The sequence below is a fragment of the Corapipo altera genome, unplaced genomic scaffold (genome assembly GCF_003945725.1).
Source record: "Corapipo altera isolate COAL_440 unplaced genomic scaffold, ASM394572v1 23, whole genome shotgun sequence".
Lineage (NCBI taxonomy): Eukaryota > Metazoa > Chordata > Aves > Passeriformes > Pipridae > Corapipo > Corapipo altera.
Window position 1 is genome coordinate 4,676,613 of NW_020884878.1, and position 21,624 is coordinate 4,698,236.

Consider the following 21,624-nt stretch of genomic DNA (forward strand, 5'->3'; position numbering starts at 1 on the left):
GCTAGTCACCGCAGCCTGCCACATACCATTTCCAGCTCTTTTCACTAATGATGTTAAACAAAGCAAGAGCAGACGAACATATTGCTGCACTTCCACACTCACTGTTTACAATTGTACCATATGACAAACTGCTGAAAACCTGTGTAGGTTAATCTTTAAGTAAGCAAGACTGTCAACACCTAATATAGAAATATGTCAGTTCCCAGGCTACACACTGCATAGCTATGTAGTGAAAATACAGCTACCTGAATGCCAGCAGTATTTCCCAGCTCTGTTTCATGACCTAACTGAGCTAAAGCAGGCAGAACCACATCAATCTAAGCACACTCCTTAGGCAAAAAACGTTGGACTTATTTGCCAGCAAGACACAGACTCATGAAACAGTCAGGTTGAGCAAAACAGAATTCTAGCCTCATTTGTATTCTGTCAAGAAAAAGTAGTAAAGACATTTTTAAAGCTACAAAGTAATGAAATTTAAGCAATGGTGTTAACTAGCCTTTCATTATTAAAGTAACCACTTAAATAGATCACTTAAAATTTTGCTCTGTAGTATCAGCTCCTGGTGCACAGAAAGAAGCCAATAATTTTTTTTTGTTACAAAAGATATTACACTCCATGCTATTCATCAAAAACAATCTGCTATGAAAAGCAAAAGCATTCTACTCATTCAGGTTGCTCCAGGGAAGAAATAGATGCACTTGTAAGTGGAAAAGATGAGAGAGAAAATACATGACATCACTAAAAAGGGTTCATCTGAAGCACTATATTCAGACAAGTATCTGACAGGAAAGAGGAGGACTAAAAGGGGGGAAAATTCACTATTTTCACATTCCTGATTGCATATACCAGTCTGAATAAAAGTGAGCATCTGTGACTGTAATGCCTCCTTTACCTTAAAAGCTGTGGGGTGAGTTATATTTTCAGGTTACCTTCCTTTGCCCCAACACGCCATGCCCACAGGCAAACCTTTCTCATCAATTTCAGCTCCCTCAGTTCCATATTTTATTGCACATCTAGAAAAATCCACAGAGGATCCATTCCCACTTCAGCTGGGTTTTATTTCAGATGCTTAGTCAAAGTCTTGACACCTATACTGCCAAGCAAATAACTTCTCAGGGGGGCATTTACTTATTCGTACTGTTAGTGAGTTAAATGGTCACCGACAGCACTAAATGATGCAGGGGAAATCACCCAAGTACAGGAGTCACGTGCCCACACAATGACTATTTTTAAACAGAAGAGGGGTACATGGGCTTCTAAACCCAGGGTTTCTATGATTTATTTAACTGACATCAGTACTGAAGCGATATTTCTCAGAGGTATAATGGGCTGAAATTACAGCACCATTTAAAATAGCACTTAACAGAAAAATTTGAGATGCATGTTCTTCCTTCACTGAGGATGGAGAGATTTGACTATTTCTGACCCAAAGATGATAACTTCAAATTTCAGTAGAAATTAGCGGCTCCTGAAGACCTGCTGAGACACAGTATCAAAAGATATTCTGAAGCTTGCCCTGAACTCCAACAAGCTTCACTAATAACATTTAGATTAGATTCATTTTATGCTGATTAACTTCCATTGAGTCATTTCCTCATAGTAAAAACTCTATAGGGCAGTGCTTCTTAGTAAGTGAGCTCCACCACTGTGGACACAAAAAGCCCAGCAAAGCAGAAAGCAACCCCAAGAGCAGCACTATACTGATGTTAAGCGAGGTACTGGCTAAGCTGTTTGAAATGTCCTGCCAAAAGAAACATCTTCCATCCTCCAGCAGGAAAGATGAAGGAAATTTTAGAAAGCCAAAATGCAATGATATTTCATAGAGAATTTAAAAGTATCTTCAGAGTAATCCTGCAGTTGATCAAGCACTGCAGTTATAGTGCTAGTGCATTATTTTGGCTTGACATTTCATTTTTGTTATAAATGATAATGTGGGATGTTTTATTTTGCCACAAGCACAAGAAAGCAAAGCAATGTTGCTCAGAATAGAGAAAGTGTCACTTCAAAGTCCATCTGCCCTGCAAACCACATCGTGCACATCATAAACTTAGTGTTAGATTGACTGCAAGTTAGCCATGAAAACTAAATTCTCAATAAACTATCAGTCTGGTTTAACTATTTCACATGCTAAGTCTGTCTCTCTTAACAACATATTAAAATAGTTAAATATGTTACTAGAAGAGTCTGAAAGTCACTAATAAAGTTATAAAACAGGTGCAAACTGTCAAAGTACATCCCCAGAGGAAAGTAACCATTATTATTCCATTTACCTATGGAATGCTCCATTCCCACTGCAGCAAAACCACCAGTGCAGCTGCCACTGCTGCCAAGCTGAGAAGCCCCAAATAACGGAGTCAGAGCAAGCGCTGGTGTTCAGGAGTCCAGGAACCAAAAAAGCAGGCAGACTGGGAAGGCTGGGGTGAGGAGGAGGCAGGAGAAGTACTCCTCTTGACAAGCTAGGAAGGGCAGAAAGAAGGGAAAAAGCCAAACGGAAAGAGAGACTCTGGTAGCCAGACAACAGCGAGATTCCATACAGTCAGGAAAACAGAATGATCGAGTGGGTTCAGCTAGGGAGGAAGGAGAAAATATAGAAAGGATCATATAAAAAAAAATCCTAAAATTAAGGGAGAAAATATTAAGTCCAGGCAAGCAGAAGATCCAAGAGAGGACAAAGTAAGAAGAAATATCTGAAGTATTTGACTGGAGTCATGCAGACTTTTCCCTAGTTTAAAATCCACTGACCACCATTTACCGGCACAAATAAATTCAAACTTGGGTAGCGTTGAAGTCTCCCCTCTGGCATACTTGTGGACACATCTGTTTCAAATTATTCTTCTTTGCTCTTCCTCATGGGCATCAAGGACATCTCAGAATATAGAGCTAATCCAAGACCCAACCACTGCAACCGCCATCTGTACTGAACCACCGACAGGAGCTCAAAAAGTCATCACATCTGGAGGGGCTGCCTCTGGTACTCCAGAACTTCTTGTATTATCATCCATCAAGGCACTCAGAGCTGACAAAAATCTGTCCTCCTTAGAGGTGGCTTCACATGCTAAAGATCTTTAGGGTATTCAGTCAGCAGGAAACATTGCAAATGCTTTGTTGTGCCCCAATTCTGCTTTTGCTATCAACCCGGAATAAAGACCTAGAACATCCTCTCCAAAATCCTGACCTAATCATGAGGTTCCCACATTATTAGATCCATTTTTCCCATCTTTCACTGTTTCCTCCTTTTCATATTTCCTGCCAATCTGTTCGGCAGCAGGTTCCCTCCTTTTTTCACTCTGTCATCTCCTGCCCAACCTGTTCAGCCACAAGTCCTACAGCCTATGCTATCCAAGTGAGGCTTCTCCTTCCAAACATGTCCCTGACATTGATGCCTTGCATCATCTCTCCTTGGTTCATACACCATGATCCTTAATACTCTATATGGGGAGCTTCATCTTCCAAGGCAATGACTCACAGATGCCCAGTGCTGGTTCATCTGCTCACCACCCAGTTCCCTCTGAGGCTCTCTCAAATCGTCACCATGTGCTCTCCACCTTGGCTGATCACTCAGTGCCTGTCCCCTCGAAATCAATAGGCATATCCCGATCGCAGATCTCTTAGCCTTTGGGACATTTTTCACGCTTTCAGTAGTGTTCTAACTCAGCAGTGCTGACATCCAAACACTACCTTCCCTCTCCTCTCAGCTACTCCAATTTCTTTACGTCCTCCCTTTGCTGAACTACAGCTCTGTGCCTCATCTCTGTTTGCCCAGTCAATCTCTCAGCCATCATAGATGAGCTTTCCATAGCGGGGGGGCCTGGTTCACCGTACACTGATAACACCCTGTGTAAATGTACGATGCTGTATTAGCAGTAACGATGTTCCGCAGCTAAACATGCTGTCCTGAGAGTCATTTGTGTTCCCAAGGACAAAGACTACTAAATTCAGGCTTATCTCCTAATTTATCCTCCTTACAGGCTAACATGAAACGGGATATACCTAAAGCATGCACTCTTTGTTTGTCCTTAATTACAGGCAGTATTATGCTGCCACAGCAACTAGGAAAGCTTAAGCTGCCCTGAGATGATACAAGATACTGCACAATGCCTCACACCCTACCCCGTCCCCTGTCCCCACATAGTGCTGTGCTACGTGCGGGTCATGTTTGCTCTCTAGCAACCACATTCCAGCAGCCACGGCATGGCACCGGCAAGACAAGGCAAGCCCTTTGGTGACACCCGCTCCCTCTCCATTTGCACATCTGCATGAGGGCTTTCTTGCTCTTTCCAGCTCCATGCAGAGGGGAGAAAGGGGACAGGAGGGCATCCCTCTCTCCAGCCCCGTGCAGTGGGGAGGACACCACAGGGATTGGGCTGCTCCAGCCTTCTAAGTCCAGAGTAGGGGGGGTCATTAAGGGACAAAGAATAATTATGTATCTAATTATGTATCTGGCTGACTCTCGAAACAGCTGGATGCTCCACTTCATCTGTAGATCCATAGTTCTCCCCCAAGCCACAAATTTCTCAGCCACCCTTCCTGACCAGTGACCAAACGGTCACAAGAGAATTTGGGGCATTCCAGGTATTTAACAAAGAAGGGATGGTGCACTGAGGGGCTGTTGGGCTGCATTAATGCCAGCAAGCCACGATGTCCCTGAGGAGCCCTGCAACTCCCGTGATACTGCTATGACACTGTAAATTAGAGACAAACCACGCATGGGTTTGGGATAAATCTGCCAGCAAAGCAGCCTTAATTGGGAAGAGCTGGTACCCCGCTTTCCTAGGTAACCAGTTCAAAGAATATTTTCCCACATCCCCTCAACACAGGATTCCTTAGGCATGGGTTATGCTTGCTGAGGAAGCTTTAACAAGTGACTGTGCTGCTTCTCTTGACCCGTGATTTATCAAGAATTTACTATGGTTACCTGCTACTATAGTAAGCACTTCTGTTTCAACCTCACAGACTAGCTTAACTACTACAGGTCAGCACAAAAATCTCTAACTCAGGATCCAATGAATTACACATTTTCCTCACCTTTTGGTGAACTACTGCTTATTCGTAACCCAGTTATCCACTTTATCTGTCAAAGAGACTTAATTTGTGCCAGCTCCGCACAAAGGCAGGATACCAGTGCATCCCAGCAGGGTACTGGGCAAAAGTTTACAGCTATTAAATACAGGGAACTACATTATGAGCTTAGCAGAAATATAATTCTTGCTTTTAACAGGACAGAGAATGACAGGTTGAGGTGATTTACTTAGAAACATCTTAAACATGGCAACTTAAAAAAAGGTATGGGTTTTTTTCCTTCTCTTTTTTTCCCCCTGCATTAAATTCTGAAAGCAGTGGTAGTCATGGAATAATCAGGTTTAACAGGTTAGCAGTAATATATGCCTCAAGTGTTCCTAATACATCATAATCTTCTTTCACAGAATTTGCATCACTGTCAAACTGAACTACTGATTTTCTGTTGATGCTTTTAACATGTTTCTATGGTTACTTTCCAAGGTCGCATTACAGAAGCCTGAACAGCAGTTCAGAAAGACAAAAGGCATTTTGCACCCTTCACCATATTAAATAATTTATGAAAGTTAAGGCATCCTCATGGAAAAAAAAATCATAAAAGAATGGGTTCTGAGGTTATTTTCTCAGCACCAGTTTGAAGCACAGCAAAATCAATATCTCTACAAAAGCTTTCAAGACAAGACTATTTGACTAATGTTCCATATGGTAGAAAATGCTAAGGACCACATTCTGAGTTTAGATTATATGCACAAGCCTACATGAACTGCATGAATGGACCTTAAAGCAAAATGTAGACATCTAGTTTGCTGCTATCAGCTTCATCTTTTAAATCAGGCATTAGGCATTGTCTCAGTATTCTAAATCTAAAAAATGTAAAAAAAAACCTGAAAAAAAAAAAGAAGTAAAAACAGTAATGGCAGCCTTTATTACTTCCACCATTTTTCATTCAAAGCCCCACAGATTTCATCTGTGGCCTAAATGTTACAAATTCTGACTAGTGTAATGAAAGCTTGTACACAAAATATCTGAATTCTCTGCCTACCGCTACACTAGATCAGAGTTTATTGGAACTAATTGAAGTGTCTAAGGCTTGGAACAAAAACACATTAGTCATTTAGTGGTTGTGCTAATATTGCTATGCCTTTCCTGCAGTTTCATTAGATACAGACTGCTTCAATACCCTAATCATATGCTCAGTCACAGCACAATCAGGACACAGAGTACTGACAAGCTGTCCCACCATGCCTAAAGCTGATAAGGTGTCTGCTCTATGAGTAACCTCAATTATTGACTATATTTTATGGTCAATCTAATGACCAAATGCTTATCAGTGAACCATCAGGTGCCTGTAATAGGATAGTGACCCTTAGTTTATATGTACCATTACTGCTCATTAGTGAATAATTAGATTCTTTAATCCAAACTCACAGGCATTAAAATATGATGGAATATCCTGACTCTAGAAAAAGACAACTACGCTTATTTTAACTCTTCAGATGTTCAATTACATTACTTGGAGATTGTATATTCTGTTAAGAAAAGCTGCTTGCAAAAAGCATATCATGTGCAATGTTTTATATCATGTCTAAATTGACACAGCTTTCCCAAACATGCAGGAAGATGAGAGTGGAAAGATAATGGGTGTGATTCACCACTGTAATTCTCCAGATTTATTAACTTAAATGTTTTTAATCTAGCAAAGCCCAGCAACACTGAAAATAATTTAGAAAACTGAAAAGCAGTGAGTGCATAGTGAGTGTTATATGTTTGGAAGAGTAATTTGTCAAACAAAAGCAGGCAGATACAAGGGAAAGAAGCTGCAACTACAGAGACATTTCCCTGCTTCAAAGGCAGCAGTGCCACAGCAGCAAGTGCAACCTGTGACTAAGACAGTTTGAAAAGATCAACAACTCAACATCAAAGAAGATGACAATTTTAGAAGACAGACTTAATACAATTTGTCTTCTGCTCAACACTGCTTGCTTTGATATCCATTTTCTTCTAAACAGCTTTGATTCATCCTAGCTGCCCTGTCACTGCTCAAACCTTCCTTCCAGCTTGTGCACTGGGGGCAGCTCCCCATGGTCTCACCCCAACAGCAGCACAGGCACTGCTGCCACCACTTTCACCAGCCACCAACAGGCAGAAAGGGCATGTTAATGGTGACAGCTTCGATTTATTGGGGGTCTTGATTCACCTCCCAAGGGAGTGGTATTTTCTTTTTTGTCAGATAACCCATTAACCTCTTCCCAAGTGCATGCCTCTTCTCCTCATCACTGCCCTTCTCCCGCCTGTTCTTGGAAACACCATTTCCTCTCCTTCCCAGGTGTCCAGGTGACAAAAAAGCCCAAGAGCTTATTACAGTTTTATAACAAAATATGCCAATATTTACTTAGTTGCAAGCATAACCCACAGAAGGGTCCTACAATTATCTCACATATTTTCACTTAATAATATAAAGTTTGTTCAGGTTCCTTATACAAAAAAAAAAAAAAAAGACACCTGAAAAGAAGTATAAAGCGTGGAGCACTAGGCAAGGCACAGTTCATGTTACATCAAGGGACAAAGGCCAGATGCATTCTTCTTAAATCTGAAGAATGTAAGAATAAACTTCTCCTCTTGAAGGTGAACTGGGAGTCTCTTCACAGCCATCCATGAACATGAGCTCTGCTTTTTACCCGAGATTTCTTATTCTGTCAGTGACCTACTGAGAAGCTCCATTTTCTGCTAAAACCTCTGGTCCTTCGGTAACACAACCACTGAGTAATGTCTGGCAATTTGCTTGCGTGACACAGTCAGATGTTAATCAAAGCTTTCCTCCTTCTGTGACAGATCACAGTGAGGGAAAAAAGCTTAAAACTGATTTAATTTCTTAATACGCTTCTGTCTGCTGTCTTTAATATTTGGCTTTGATTTTGAATACTTAGCACTTCTCTGCATTCCTCAGTAATGAATAAAATACTTTTTTTTTAAGTAGAAGATAATTAAGCTTCAAGAAATTAAATATGACATTCAAATGAGAAAGAGTTTTGGATGAATATGTAGATTTGGGCTGCACATATGCTTAACAAAATCAATGCATTCACTGCAAAGAATACCTTAAACATACTCATTTTAATCATGGGTACCTCTTATCACCAGGTAAAAGTTTTACTTCGGCTTTTAGTTTTTATTTTCAAGGTGAGGAAATGAACTTTCTGTACCATTTTTTGAGTTTGTGACCTTTGAAACGCAAAACTCTGACTCTCAAGGAACAATCTGGAGTAAAAAACTAAGCAACCAACCAAAAAAAAGAAAATCAGTTCAAGAGTGTAAGGCTGTTATTTCACCAAATAGGCACCCTAGCTTTAATGTAAAAAAAGACATTTATATGCTGTCAGGAAACCATGTCACAATCCAAAAGTTAATTGTGCTGTACAAGCACAGTTAATGCTGTTTCATGAAGAATAAGACTGAAATCCTTTATTCATTTGGGAAAAGTCTATATTTAGTGACACTGCAGCTCAGGAAATCACAAATGCAGTTTTCACAAGCATCATATGAAGGCTTTGTCTTCCAAAGTAACTAACCCTACACCCGAACATACTGAACATTAATATGCATGCAAATTTTTACCTTGCTACTCTATTTCCAAGGCAAAAGTTCCAACCAGAGCTCCTTTTACAGAAGGCTCATGTAAAAATATGAAGGTCCTCAATAGACTTGGTCAAAGAGAGGTCAATGATTTGGGGAAAAAAAAAATATGTGTGTATGTGTGCGAGGGGAGGGGGGATTATCAATATATTAACTGCATTTATTCCACAAGAACAAAATGTGCCAGGCTCTGGATAACATGAGTAACACACTGGCTTTGCTACAAAGTTCAGAATTTAAGTGGCTGAGGAGTGAAACACAGCAAGGAAAAAAAATCAGCAAATTTAATGAACAGGGACTATAGCCATACACTACTGCCATGACTTCTCTTTCATCTCCAGGTGCTTCCTGAGAGAGGATTAGCTGAAGAGAGATATGAAGGAGAGAGAAGTGGATGCTGCTGCAAAGGATTCAAGGCAGGGCTGACCTTCTTCCTCAACAAGTTCACGGCTGGATGGTGCAAAGGGAAACAGACAGGACTGGAAAGGCTGAAGCAAAGAAGCCTGATAGCCCACCAGCACCGGACAAAAAAATCCAGACTGCTTATATCCTAATACCTGTGGTCCCTGGATAAGCCATTTCTCTCAGCATCTATGGTAACTCACTCATCCTTGAAGATCTTCTCCTCTTCCCCTCCCCTCCTGCTGAGAACTCCACACCATGAGGGTGGGAGGAAGACTCAGCATGAAAACTTGGATCCATAAAGGTCCCCATGGCATGAGGAGTTAGAAGAGAAGGAGCAGTAGCAGAGGGAGCCTCTCCTGAGGTTAGTACCAACACTGGGGGAGCAGCCCAGCCAGGACTATGCAGTGGTACCCACCTGAGGACCTGCTCAACATACTTATGACTGCCAGAGATCAAAGACCTCTCTCCCCTAGCCCTTGTCAGATTTTTTTGTGTATCAACAACAACACAAAGAACAAACAGAAGTGCTTTGCACACAAAAATTTCAACCAGTCCTGTTCTTTGGTTAAAAAATTGAAGAGAAACAATTTTGAGCAGAGGAAACACGGGTAGGGAATAAGCAAGGTACTAATGGGTTTTTAAAATGTTTTAGCTAGCACATAGCTGCTAAAGCTATAAAACTCTGATTCACTTGAGGCAAAGACAGATTCATGAGAAGCAATTAGGGCCTGATCCAAAGTACAGTGATGTCATTTGCAGTCTTGCTGCTGACTTCAAGAATTTTTGATTCAAGCTAATGACAATCGCTTCACAATAAAAACAGAACTGAGTTTTGCTGACCATTGACAAAAGCATCAATGGGAGAAAAGATTTTGGGTCTTATTTCAGACTGCTAGGCACTGATTTCTTTCAGTTCCAAGGAAGGTATTTTATTTTCTGGCTTACCCTATGAAAGGGACAAGTCTTTACATTTGTTTGTGACATACAGATTAACACTGAAATAAATCCAAAGCAGATTAAGCTAAAATCACACTGTTTATACCCATAATATGAAACACAGTAACGAAAGCTGTGCTGCTGTCCATTCTAGATACTTTGGAGAATATTCATCAGTCCTTATTTAGGTAACTAAACAAGAAGAGAGATGCCTGAGCTTTTCCCCTTATTCTTCCTCTCCAATCCCACTAATTTCAGATACCTATCTTTAAATTAAACCAATCATCCTCTGTAGGCAACCATTTCTCTGTGTTGGCTTCAAACCCACAGCACAGAGACAAACCACTAACTTACACAGAGCACTCTTAGGGCAGTCATTTCCAAACCTCTTGTGTACAGACAGACCGTGATATGTAGGCATTTAAGACTCATTGTACTATGTTCTTCTAAAAAAACAAAACTTGGAAAGTTGAGCTCCTTCGGAGGTCAGGTTGTAACTTATAGTAAACATCATTTATTTAATGGTACAAAACATGTTAAAGACCAATGAAAAGGAAACAACACAATTACTATTGTGATTAAATGATAAGAAGTATTCTCACTCCGTGCATAAATCTGACTTTACTGCCATTCACAGACATACGTTTTTCAATATTGTCTGAAAATATGTTCAGTTCTGAATTAAAAAGGAGTTGGAATGCAAGTACAAAGCCCTGAATTTTGTTGTTTTAAATACCATCTGCTTGACAGCGTATTGCATTTAATCAACATTGCTAATTACAACAAACATCCAAACAAAACTAACATATCGTTTTTGTTATAAGACCAAGGAATGAAAGTAAAAGATTGTTCTGAGCTACTGTTAAAAAAAGAATGTCTTAAACTGTTTTAACTGTTGCTACCAACCATGTAAAAACTTTCATTTGGACACATAGGCCATGCTACTGAATAAAAATCTAACTTGTTTTTTTAAACTTGGTACTTCAGCTTTAGCATCAAGAAAACCTACAGAATAAAAGGCTTATGGTAGAAATGGCCATTAAGGACTAGAAAATGCCCTAGGATTTTGGTTAAGTTCCTGCTGATGTCTCCAGAGAGAAACAGGGCATCACCATCACACCCCTGCACCCCAGTGGCAGCAGAAAGCCAAAGTCATGACCAGGTGACCAACCCCATTTCTCAGCAACCAGCATCACACAGTACACCTTCTACCCATGGCAAAGATTCAACAGCATTTCACAACTGTTTGAAGATGCATGAGCAGTTATGGAAACCAGAAAGGTGAAAAACTACCTTATGAAGAACGAAGCTGCAGCTGAAGTACCTGCCGAGACTCCGGCCGGAGCGACCATGCTCTGGGAGGCTGTCATGCCTCCAGCTCCCGAGGGGTCGGAGTTGTGCTGCCCTGAGCTGATCTGAACACTGGGAACATCTCGGCCACTTTCTGGTGCTGTTTCTGCCTGAAAAAAAAAACAAAACATGTGCACAGGTTACTACTAGTTAATACATGGCCACAGCAGGGAAAATCTCATGCAGCACTTCCAGTGAGTGTCTTTGAAGGCAAAGAACAGCAGTGGCTGAGGAGTGATACAGCTGGACAAGTGTAGCACAGTAGGTCCAGCAACAGAGAATGTAAAAACCATGACCACAGCAGAGGAGCAGAAAAACACAGAGAACCTTTGTGATGGGTAATGCACAGTTAAACAGTTTGACAGGCATGAAGAAATGGAAAACGATAAGCAGAACCCTTTTGTTTTACAGTGTTATTTGGGAGCTGGCAGAACTGTTTATCTGGTTCAGTTATAACTGTCAGGAATTATTTCTCAGTGGCACATCATCTACAGGACCTATCTGTTTAAGAGGAACTAACCAAACAGTCACATTTGTAACACGTTTCCACATGAATAACTCCAAGAGCTAAATAAAAAATTGATTTTTTTAAAAAAAACATATCTACTGCCTTGTTTTTTAGCATTATTTATCCTAGCAGCACAAGTGTATGACACTTTTTTCTCCTGCAGACTACTCTAGTGGAAGAACAGGAGCGACTGCAGATGCATCTTCTCCAGCATAATGTATCTGCAGTGTCTGAGAAGTTTGGAAGGTGGTGATTATTTTGAAATTTTTGCCAAAATATCAGTCATCTGTATTGTGAAATTGTGTCATGTCTATATCTTCGTGTTTAGGCCACCAACTCTTTGAAGTACCGAGTTCAATTAAGCCCCATCAGTCAAATGCTCATTGAAAGTGCTGGGATGCTTCCTTTTCAGAAAAACCTGCTCTATGTCTAGGAGTCCTGAAGATTTAATTAAAGATGACACTACAATAAATATCTGTCAAAAGAGTTAATTGCTTCATGTATGATAATATATGATATTTCTGTCATCTGAAATACTATTTTGACATTTCCAACTAATTAGCTAAAATAAATTCCAAGGAAAGCAGACAGCCTTGTAATGAAGCACAAATGCAATTAGGTATTACCTGGGATGCCACCAAATTTTAAATTTTGAGCTGCCATAGATCATGTTTTACAACTACAGATATGCAGACATGGTGATAGGGCCTTTGCAGTTACATACACACCCTCAATTTTCTCATACACCGACAACACAAATAGAGATTTTTCTCATGAGAATTGAGGCAATACCTAATTAAGGCAATACCCTGTTATTAGGTACCAAGTAAAAGAAAACTCTGTCAACCAAGCAGTGTTCAACAGGTGCATGAAAAGACGTCTGGAGTTTCCTCTGGACTTATTCCTATAGACTGAGTGCTGAATTCCCAGTTCCCAGCAAAGTCAACAAGCAAAAAGTACACCCAGCTCTTTTGAACATCTGCTCTTTAAAGATTAGTACTGTTATCAGTATTATGGAGTGTCTGACTAAAGCTTCACCATAGAGTGCTACACAAAAATGTACTTTTATAGAGCTCACCGAAGAGATCTGAGGCTGAGACACAGAAGAACAGTCATGCAGATTAACTTAATCCTAGCAAAGCTACTCACGCTAGAAGCCAAACTGGAAACTTTGAATAACCCTCTACAAAATCCTTCACTTTGTAATGCAGAAGTCTCACGAGATCGGATTTCTTAGTGATGCAGGCAGAAAGACAGACCAAGCACTGCTTAAGATCGAGACTGGCACAAAGAAATGGCATGGCAAGAAAACGTGCTTTACAAAGAGAGTTTGTCTATCCCATCCATGATCTACTGGCGGTGACAGCCAGGAACAGAGATGCTTGGAAAAGGATCAGATCCACTCATGTGGTTAATTGCTTATAACTAAGTGATGGAGTAATGAACCTTGAGAGGGTCAATAAAGCAGGTATTTGATCGTTAATGCACTGAAGCAACAGATGTGTGGTCCTGACCTATACCAGTCACAGAAAGTACATGGCATGGAGAAAAACGCGGATGGGTAAAATCCACTGTGATATCTGAACTTCAGAGTTACATGAACTGACACAAAGCACTGACAAATAAGTGGAGCTTACTATGGATTTAGCAATTTGCAGACTTAAAAAAAAAAATCTACATCAGAAGCTTTGGAGCCATCACAAGGAGCCTAAAAACTGGCACATCAAGGACTTCCATTCTCAACAGCTATGGCCTGATGGCCAGCAAGAGAATGACACCCCCCAACCAGCAACCACAGTGGCAGACACTGTCACATTAGTGTCTGAATATTCTCCCCCATTCTGTCAGGAAGACAATCATAATCCTCCGTCACATAAGATGTTGTCTCAGATTAAAAATTGCAGGCTCAAGATTAATTCCCAACACATTTTTCCACTCTCTTTCAGCAGGGGCTGTATTACACAATGGACCTTGAAACAAAGAAAATTATGTTTAGGCAAAATTTTGGAAAAAAAAGGCAGAAGCAGTAACATGTTTCTAACTAATCGCACTTTAATGAGTGTATAATCTCAATGATAGCATGATCTAAAGCTAAATATGAAATCTGCAGAATTAGCATGAAATGTCACTGAATTTTACAGTAAAGTGTAAGAGGTTTGTAAGAACTGACTGGAAACTTAATAGATCAATTCCTGTAAAAGCAATTCACACCTAACAAAAATATGATCAATGTGTAACACACATTCCTTTTACACCACTTTTTTATTTCTATGAGAACTTAGAAGCCTGTATTTCTAAGAGACCAATGATTTTGGACATATTAGACATGTAACTTGAAATATCCAAATCAAATCTGATATTTCAGATAACAGATGGTTAATATACTTTCCAGAACAACATATCTAAGTTGGATGTCTGTAAATTGCCATTCCCACATTAGACACACTTTCAGAAACTCAGACTGTAATTTCTGGATAAATCTGGAAGTTTTTTTCTCAGTTCTGTGTGTGCATGAAAGGAGGATGAAGGGAAGCCAAGGACAAGGCACTGATTCTTCTAAAGGGAGAAAAAGTGAAGACATGTAAGATAAAAATAATCAGAAAACTACTGCAAAAGACAACCCATATAGTTTCATTTGTCTTCAACTACCCAATTAGTATTCCTAAACACAGAGGTACCATCAGTTTTGCTGCATACTGAGAAGCTGAAAAACCACAAAACTTCTTCCAAGTTTAGGACTCATTTCAAGGGCTGCTTGTACCATCCAAAGTGACAGGATTTTCCAGCACAGCCATATTCAGGTCTCCCTGAGACAGCTACATCTCTCAGGAGATGAGGAGGAGGACTCAGGTATGAGGAAACTTGCCAGGTTCAAGTCATATGCCCTGAGGCAAGAACACTAAAGACAGGTAATGGACCTGGGTACTTCAGCTTGTCACACCACAAAAAAAGAATGCAGGAATTACTTCATGCTCCTTCCTCATCTCAACACATACTTTTTCACAAGTGTGTATGGAAAATGTAATTCTCTAGAGGACTGCAAGCAACTTTGCATGACTTTTTCAAGCATGCAAGTCTGCACAAAGAGAAGACTCCAAACTGCAGCTGAGAGGGAACTGTGCTTCAAAATTTACTGAATTTTCATAAATCACTCATGATCAAATGCTGAATCATAATCTTGTCACTATAAAGTGTTACTGACTGCACTGAATATTTAAAGTGTCATAGGCCTCCACATTCAGAAAGTAATGTTTGTTTTAATTTTCTAAGAAAAGGTTTGCTAGACAAAAGACATTAACCCTCTGGAAACAAGCTAAACCTCAAAGGAAGGACTTCCAAAACTGCTCTATAGGACCCCTTTTCTCCTGTGTCACAGACAGGAGGGTTTTGGTACCAGGTCCCAGTGCCCATTCTGAGGACATGGGAAAAGAGCTAGACATGCTGTGTTCCCAGCTGGCAGCATCCACACACACAGCTGAAGTTGGCACGACCACAACAAGAAATTACAGCATGAGTTGTTCCCCCTTAAGACACTCCCCCCAAAGGCTGGGGGAGAGAGCAGGAAGAGATGGAGGTGACCAGACATCCTCAAGCTACAGAGGTATGCTGGGTAGAGCAGGGACATTCGCATTACACAGGTTCTCTGCCATGACTAGATGGCAGGAAACATCTGTCTGGGTTTAAACAAGTCAGATTAGTCCAAAATCAAACTGTAAAGAAGTTGGCCATAAATGAAATATCTAGGTACACAGTACTCTGTCAAGTCATTACCATCCAAAGGACAATTACAATCCTAACAAGCTCTTTACAAGTTTGAAATGCAAAGCCAAAAACTAAGCCATAATGTTTTCAGTTTCCCGAATACTTCCATTATCTGGACATTGACCTTTGTCCAGGGATCCAAAAAAGCCAAGCTAAGTCATGCCACTTGGTCTCTGTAACACGTGCAAAACATATATCTGGTGACAGGCAAGAAAAACATGGGACTATAAAAACAGAGAGAAAAACTAATCCCAGGATTAGCCCCAGGACAGTACTGTCATGGCAAAAGAAAACCAGAAGGTTGGATAGAGCTGCAAAAGACTATCAAGAACAGAATCACAGAAGACAGAACGGAGAAAATTACAAGAGCCTCAACAAGTCTAACACACATCTGTGTAATCAGAGTCAGAACTCAACACAATTTACTTTGTTTCAAAAAATTAGTCCCATAACGAAAGCACTCAACAGGGTTTCAACAGTGTATTGCAGGTAAAGCTCTAGCTGCTCTAGTACAGCCCGAGTCTGTACTGGTGATTTTTTTCCCCCCTTTTCTTCTTGTTTTTATCCCTTTCTGACCAACAGTCAGACATACAGAATTCTGAGTATTTGCTTTAACTTACCATTTTCTCCTTTCTGAGTAGAATGTCACAGTCAATTAAATTGTAAAAACTGCTTGATCTAATGATTTTGCAACATATTAAAGCTACTGTTTGTATATGATAAAACAATAATTTTCTGCCTAAATGATTCATGCAAAGACTTTCATGACCAGTAACTGGAACAAATGTGACGTAAATCTCTAGCTGGATAATGCTCATAATATAAACCCCTCTTTCAAGTAAGCATGGATAAGTCCTGCACACGTCTTCTGTGTGAAATTCCTCCTCCTGACTGACGAGCATTACATAAAGTTAACAGGGCAGCATATGCCAGGTTGCAATGAAACATGTTCTGGGATAAACTTTTTTACTGCCATTTGACGTTGTTTCTTCCAGGGCTCATTATAAAATAACTGGGGCATTTTATAACTACAATACACTACTGTAGTCATTTTATAACCCGCAGCTGTGATGTGGTAACCAGAATGCCTAAACCTGTAGTTTCAAACTTTTATATGCATCTCGTGTTCAGTGCAAATCAAATGCAGAGCACAGTATCCCTTCTCTCAAAAAAGGTTTTTAGCTACAAAAGTTGCTAATGCCCGGCTTATCACTGATCTCTGAAAATGAGGTAGAAGGAAAAAAATTACAGAGAAATAGAATTAAACAGAAATAGGAGGGCCCATCTGCTGTCACAGACTGGAAAGTAATACAGGAGATCCACAGACAACCTCAGAGCTCTTGCTTTTTGAAACTATATGTAAATTACTAAAACAGGTTGAGGGTTTGGATCTCAACCACCAAAAATTACAAGCAGTCTGTGCTTCATGCACAGAAAAGACCTCATCCTTCAAGTGCAGGGCACATGCACCCAGCTACATCCAGCACTGGCACCCCTGACAGTACAAGAATGGAGAATTAGCAGCTTCTTCTCTCTGACCAGGGGCTTTTAATCTCAGTCTGAGCCAGATCTCTCCTAAACCAAGATCCTTGGTCCCTGAGAAATCTATTAAGGTTTTGGGCTGACCTGCATCTACAAAATGCAATGTCATCCCTTCCTTCAGATTGCCCACGTTCTCAGCCTCTGAAGCCAGGGCTCTGGTAGTGCAAAGATGCCACCAGGCAGTGACAGACCAATTGTTCCAGATTTCAGCTACTCCAGACACCAATACCAAAAGAGACAGCAAGCGATGCTCTTTTTCTTTCTTTCCTCACAATTATCCGACCACCAGTCCCATGAACCTCACCCTCCTATTTGCTCGTGTAAACCCACCACCTGGAAAGCCAGGAAGCCATGAAATGAGCTATCAAGAAGGACATAGATCCTGCTGCACATTAACATCTCAAATAAGGACTTTTCATGTGCAGCGGATTTAAAACAGCCAGGCTAGAGGAACTGTGTCTTCCAATGCCTCCAGGCAAGCAGTAAGTGTTGTCCAGAGCCTTTCCTGCTGACAGGTATTACAATAGTTACAGCCTCCAAAGCCAAAAAATATAGCTATGTACTGCTCAGGGTATTTATTCAAGTGGGCAAATACACAGTTGAACTCCTGCTTTTTGTCAGAGGTTGATATGAGCAAGCAAAGGAATTCATTAACAAGCTCATAATAATGCAAATTTCTGTCAGTTTAGGGTTGGGCTTCTGACAAGAAGACAAATGCTTTTCCATTAGGACTGACTCCCCAAGGCCAGATGTGTTTCAAATAGCCACTAAACGCAGGACACATACAGAGCTTTGAGTTGGGAGATCTTGTGTCGCCTTCCTGATTCCACAACAGAATTTCTCAATGATTTAGGCAACTCAACCAAATCTCACTGTACCTTTATTACTCTCTATTCAGCAAAGGAATTACCATGTTCCCAATTTTATTATAATCACTATATTGTTATAATGATTGACATACAATGTCATCAAATAAAGGCAAAGGTGGACAGAGACTGTCATACCTAATTTCTATTTCAATCATGCTTGAGCTGCTTACATATTAGATGTAACTGCCTTAAAAAGAACATCCCTTGGGATCAATTTGCCTGACAGCTACCACATGCAAGCCACCCATTGACTAGTATCTCACTTGAAGAGGTACAAGCCCTCATTATCTGAAGGGAAAACTGGGTATTTAGTACACCCAAATCCAGAGACCAAGATTCAATTACAGGCAAGCTCACGAAGCAGCATTAAGTTTGCACAGCTGTGATCATTGGGATGATTGCTGAAGGGCACTGAGGGCCCAAATGAGGGATGGAGCTGTGCAGGTGCAGCTCTTGTCTTCTGGCTGTTCCTTGCTATGTGCTGTTTGCTCCCAAGGTGGGAACCGTGTAACCCAGGCACACAGACAGCCATGATCCACCATGACTAGAGTGAAATCTGCAAGCCTGTAGATGTCCCAAAGCTCTTTCAAGTAGCCAAATGCCAGTATTAAGGAATTCCAGAATTTCCCAAATGTGAGTGAGCGAAGAAGTGTCAGGTGAGATTTGACATAGATAAGACCACGTACATAGGGAAAAATAACCAAATAACTCCTCCACAGTGCTGAGCCCAAAACTTGCAGCTACAGCTTGGAAGATCCAAGGGTTATTGACAGTTCCTCTGAATCAAGAATCAGAGCAAAGAAAAAATAAAAAAAACTTTTGGACATCACAATGCAGGGCACAAAGAACAAGGAGGGTGTTCACATACTGAGAACCATAGAATCACAGAATCTGCTGAGTTGGAAGGGACCCACAAGAATCACCAAGTCCAACTCTTAGACCTGTACAGGATCATCCCCAAGAGTCACATCATGTGCCTGAGAGTATATCCAAACACCGAACTCTGTCAGGCTTGGTGCTGTGACCACTTCTCTGGGAAACCTGTTCCAGTGCCCAGCCACCCTCTGGGTGAAAAACCTTTTTCTAATATCCAGCCTACATCCCCCTGACACAACTTCAGGCCAGGGATTGGATTCTGTCCCTGGTCACCACAGAGAAGAGATCAGTCTGTCCCTCCTCTATGAGTCCTAGTGCTGCATCTCAAGACAGGGTAGTGGAGTAAGGGAAATGACAGAGACAAGCAAGTAAATAGTCAAGAAGATGAAGCAACTGCCCAGGAGGAGAGATGAAAGAGGATGGAACTCTTGCTTGGAGAAGGGAAGATTGAGGGCAGCCTGATTAAGGTTTACAAAGTCATGGAAGTGCACTGGGACAGTGAACTTGTGGAACCTGCTGACATAGGAGGCTGTGGAGGTAGAGAGTGTTTGCAGGGTCAGAAAGGAATTAGATCAATTCCTGCACAGCAGGTCCATAAACAGATACTAAAGGGAACAGACAGTGCCTCCTTGTGAATTTTCCAAGTGTGGGCACTGGGGAGTATGAGCAGACTGCAGAGAGCAGCTCTCCCTAAACACCATTTCCAGCTTCACTGCTGGAGACAGCCCTGGGCTAGATGGGCTGCAGCTGAGACCCAGCAGGATATTATTAATGTTCTTATCATTCCCATATAATCTTTTCACTACAATCTTAGTTTAACAGTAACAGAAGGTTGTGCTATTCCCACAGGCCCCCATAAGTATTTCAGAGTCATCAGGAGAGGCTGATGAGACTCAAAAGGATGTCCACACAGCTACCTGGCATGAACAAACTAAACCCAGACCCTTCCCGAGCCAGGCATCACAAGGGCCACTCTCCCCTTCTTCATCCTTTCACTGCCATCTCCCCCTAAAACTGCCTTTCACAACTTCACCACTATAATTTTTTGAGAAACAGGAGAGGGACAGTTCTGAATGGCAGATCCATTAGCTTTGCCAAACAACACCAAAAACACAGCAATGGACTTCTGCCTATGACACCTTTCAAACACTTCCTTCAAATCAGAAAAGAACAAACTCATCCAGTTTTGAGATAGTGGCAGTTATGTAAATCCAGAGGAATTAACTCAGAACCATTTGGGCACCAAACAAAAGTAATAGTAATATTAAGTCTGTTTTGGAAAATACCTAACCACAACGTCAGTTTGTATAATTATTTGGACTCAATTCCCTAGAAGAGTTTCACACTTAATCTTACAAGTATTACTTTCAGATTCAAAGAAAATCTCTAATCACTAAGCCTCATTACAGAGAATCAGAGAATGACTGAGGATGGAAGGGACCTCTGGAGATATCTAGTGACAACCCCCTGCTTAAGCAGGTTCCACAGGATTGTGTCTGGATGGGTTTTGAATGTCTCCAGAGAAGGAGATTCCACAACTTCTCCAGGCAGCCTGTTCCAGTGCTCCCGCATTTCAGTTTGTGACTGTTGCCCCTTGCCCTGTCACTGGACACCACCAGGAAAAGAGTCTGCTCCCATCTTCTTGACAGCTGTCCTTACAATATTTGTATACAATGATAAGATCCACTCTCAGTTGTCTCTTCTCCAGGCTAAACAGGCCCAGCTCCCTCAACCTTTTCTCATAAGAGAGATGCTCCAGTCCCCTCATCATGTTCACAGACCCTCCCCTGGACCCTCTCTCCAGGATCTCCATGTCTTCCTTGAACAGAGGAGCCCAGAACTACATACAGTGCTACAGATGCAGCCTCGCTAGGGTTGAGTACAGGGGCAGGATGACCTCCCTCGACCTGCTGGCAGTGCTTTTCCTAATACAGCCCAGGGTATCATTGGCCTTCTTGGCCACAAGGGCACACTGCTGGCTCATACTTTACTTGTTGTCTATCAGGATCCTGAGAGTTGCTTTCCAGTAGGTCAGCCCCAAGTCTGTACTGGTACACGGGATTAATGCTCCCCAGGTACAGGACCCTGCACTTGCCTTTGCTGAATTTCTTTAGGTTCATCTCCTCCCATGTCTTCAGTCTGTCCACATCTTGCTGACTGGCAGCACAGCATTCTGGGGTATCAGCCACTCCTCCCAGCTTTTCATCCTACACAGACTTCCTGAGGCTGCACTCTGTCCCTCTGTCTGTATTGATGAATAAGATGAATGAGAGAGGACACAGCACTGACCCCTGGGGAACACCACTGGCTGTAGGGCTCCAACTGGACTCTGTGCTACTGATCACAGCCAGGGTCCAGCATAGCACCTCTCCTCCTTGGCTCTTCTATCATTTGGAGAAGAAAGCTATCACCAACACATTCCAGGAACCTCTTGGATTGTTTATCCCCTGCTATGTTGTCCCTCCAACAGATATCAGGGTGGTTGAAGGATCAGGGCTTCTGAACATCAGATTGCTCCTATCTGTCTATGGAGGACCTCATCCACTCAGTTTTCCTGGTTGGGCAGCCCACTCACTACAACATCATTGGTAAATTACCTCATCGTAGTTTTAAAGTTCTATTTTAAGTCTAATAATCTCATCATTGATTACTGTGACTGTATTCAAATTATAAATCCATTAGCAGCTCAACAATGAAATAAAATCAATAATGCACATAAATGGGACA

General features: G+C 41.3%; 1 protein-coding gene across 1 annotated transcript in view; it reads right to left on the reverse strand.

Moving 5' to 3' along the window:
* Positions 1 to 21,624, reverse strand: part of KIF26A (kinesin family member 26A) — a 102,337-nt gene that overhangs the window by 37,675 nt on the left and 43,038 nt on the right. Inside the window, exon 5 of the mRNA XM_027638197.1 lies at positions 11,284 to 11,450. Coding sequence (XP_027493998.1) covers positions 11,284 to 11,450 — 167 coding nt within the window. The remainder of the gene's footprint in view (positions 1 to 11,283; positions 11,451 to 21,624) is intronic.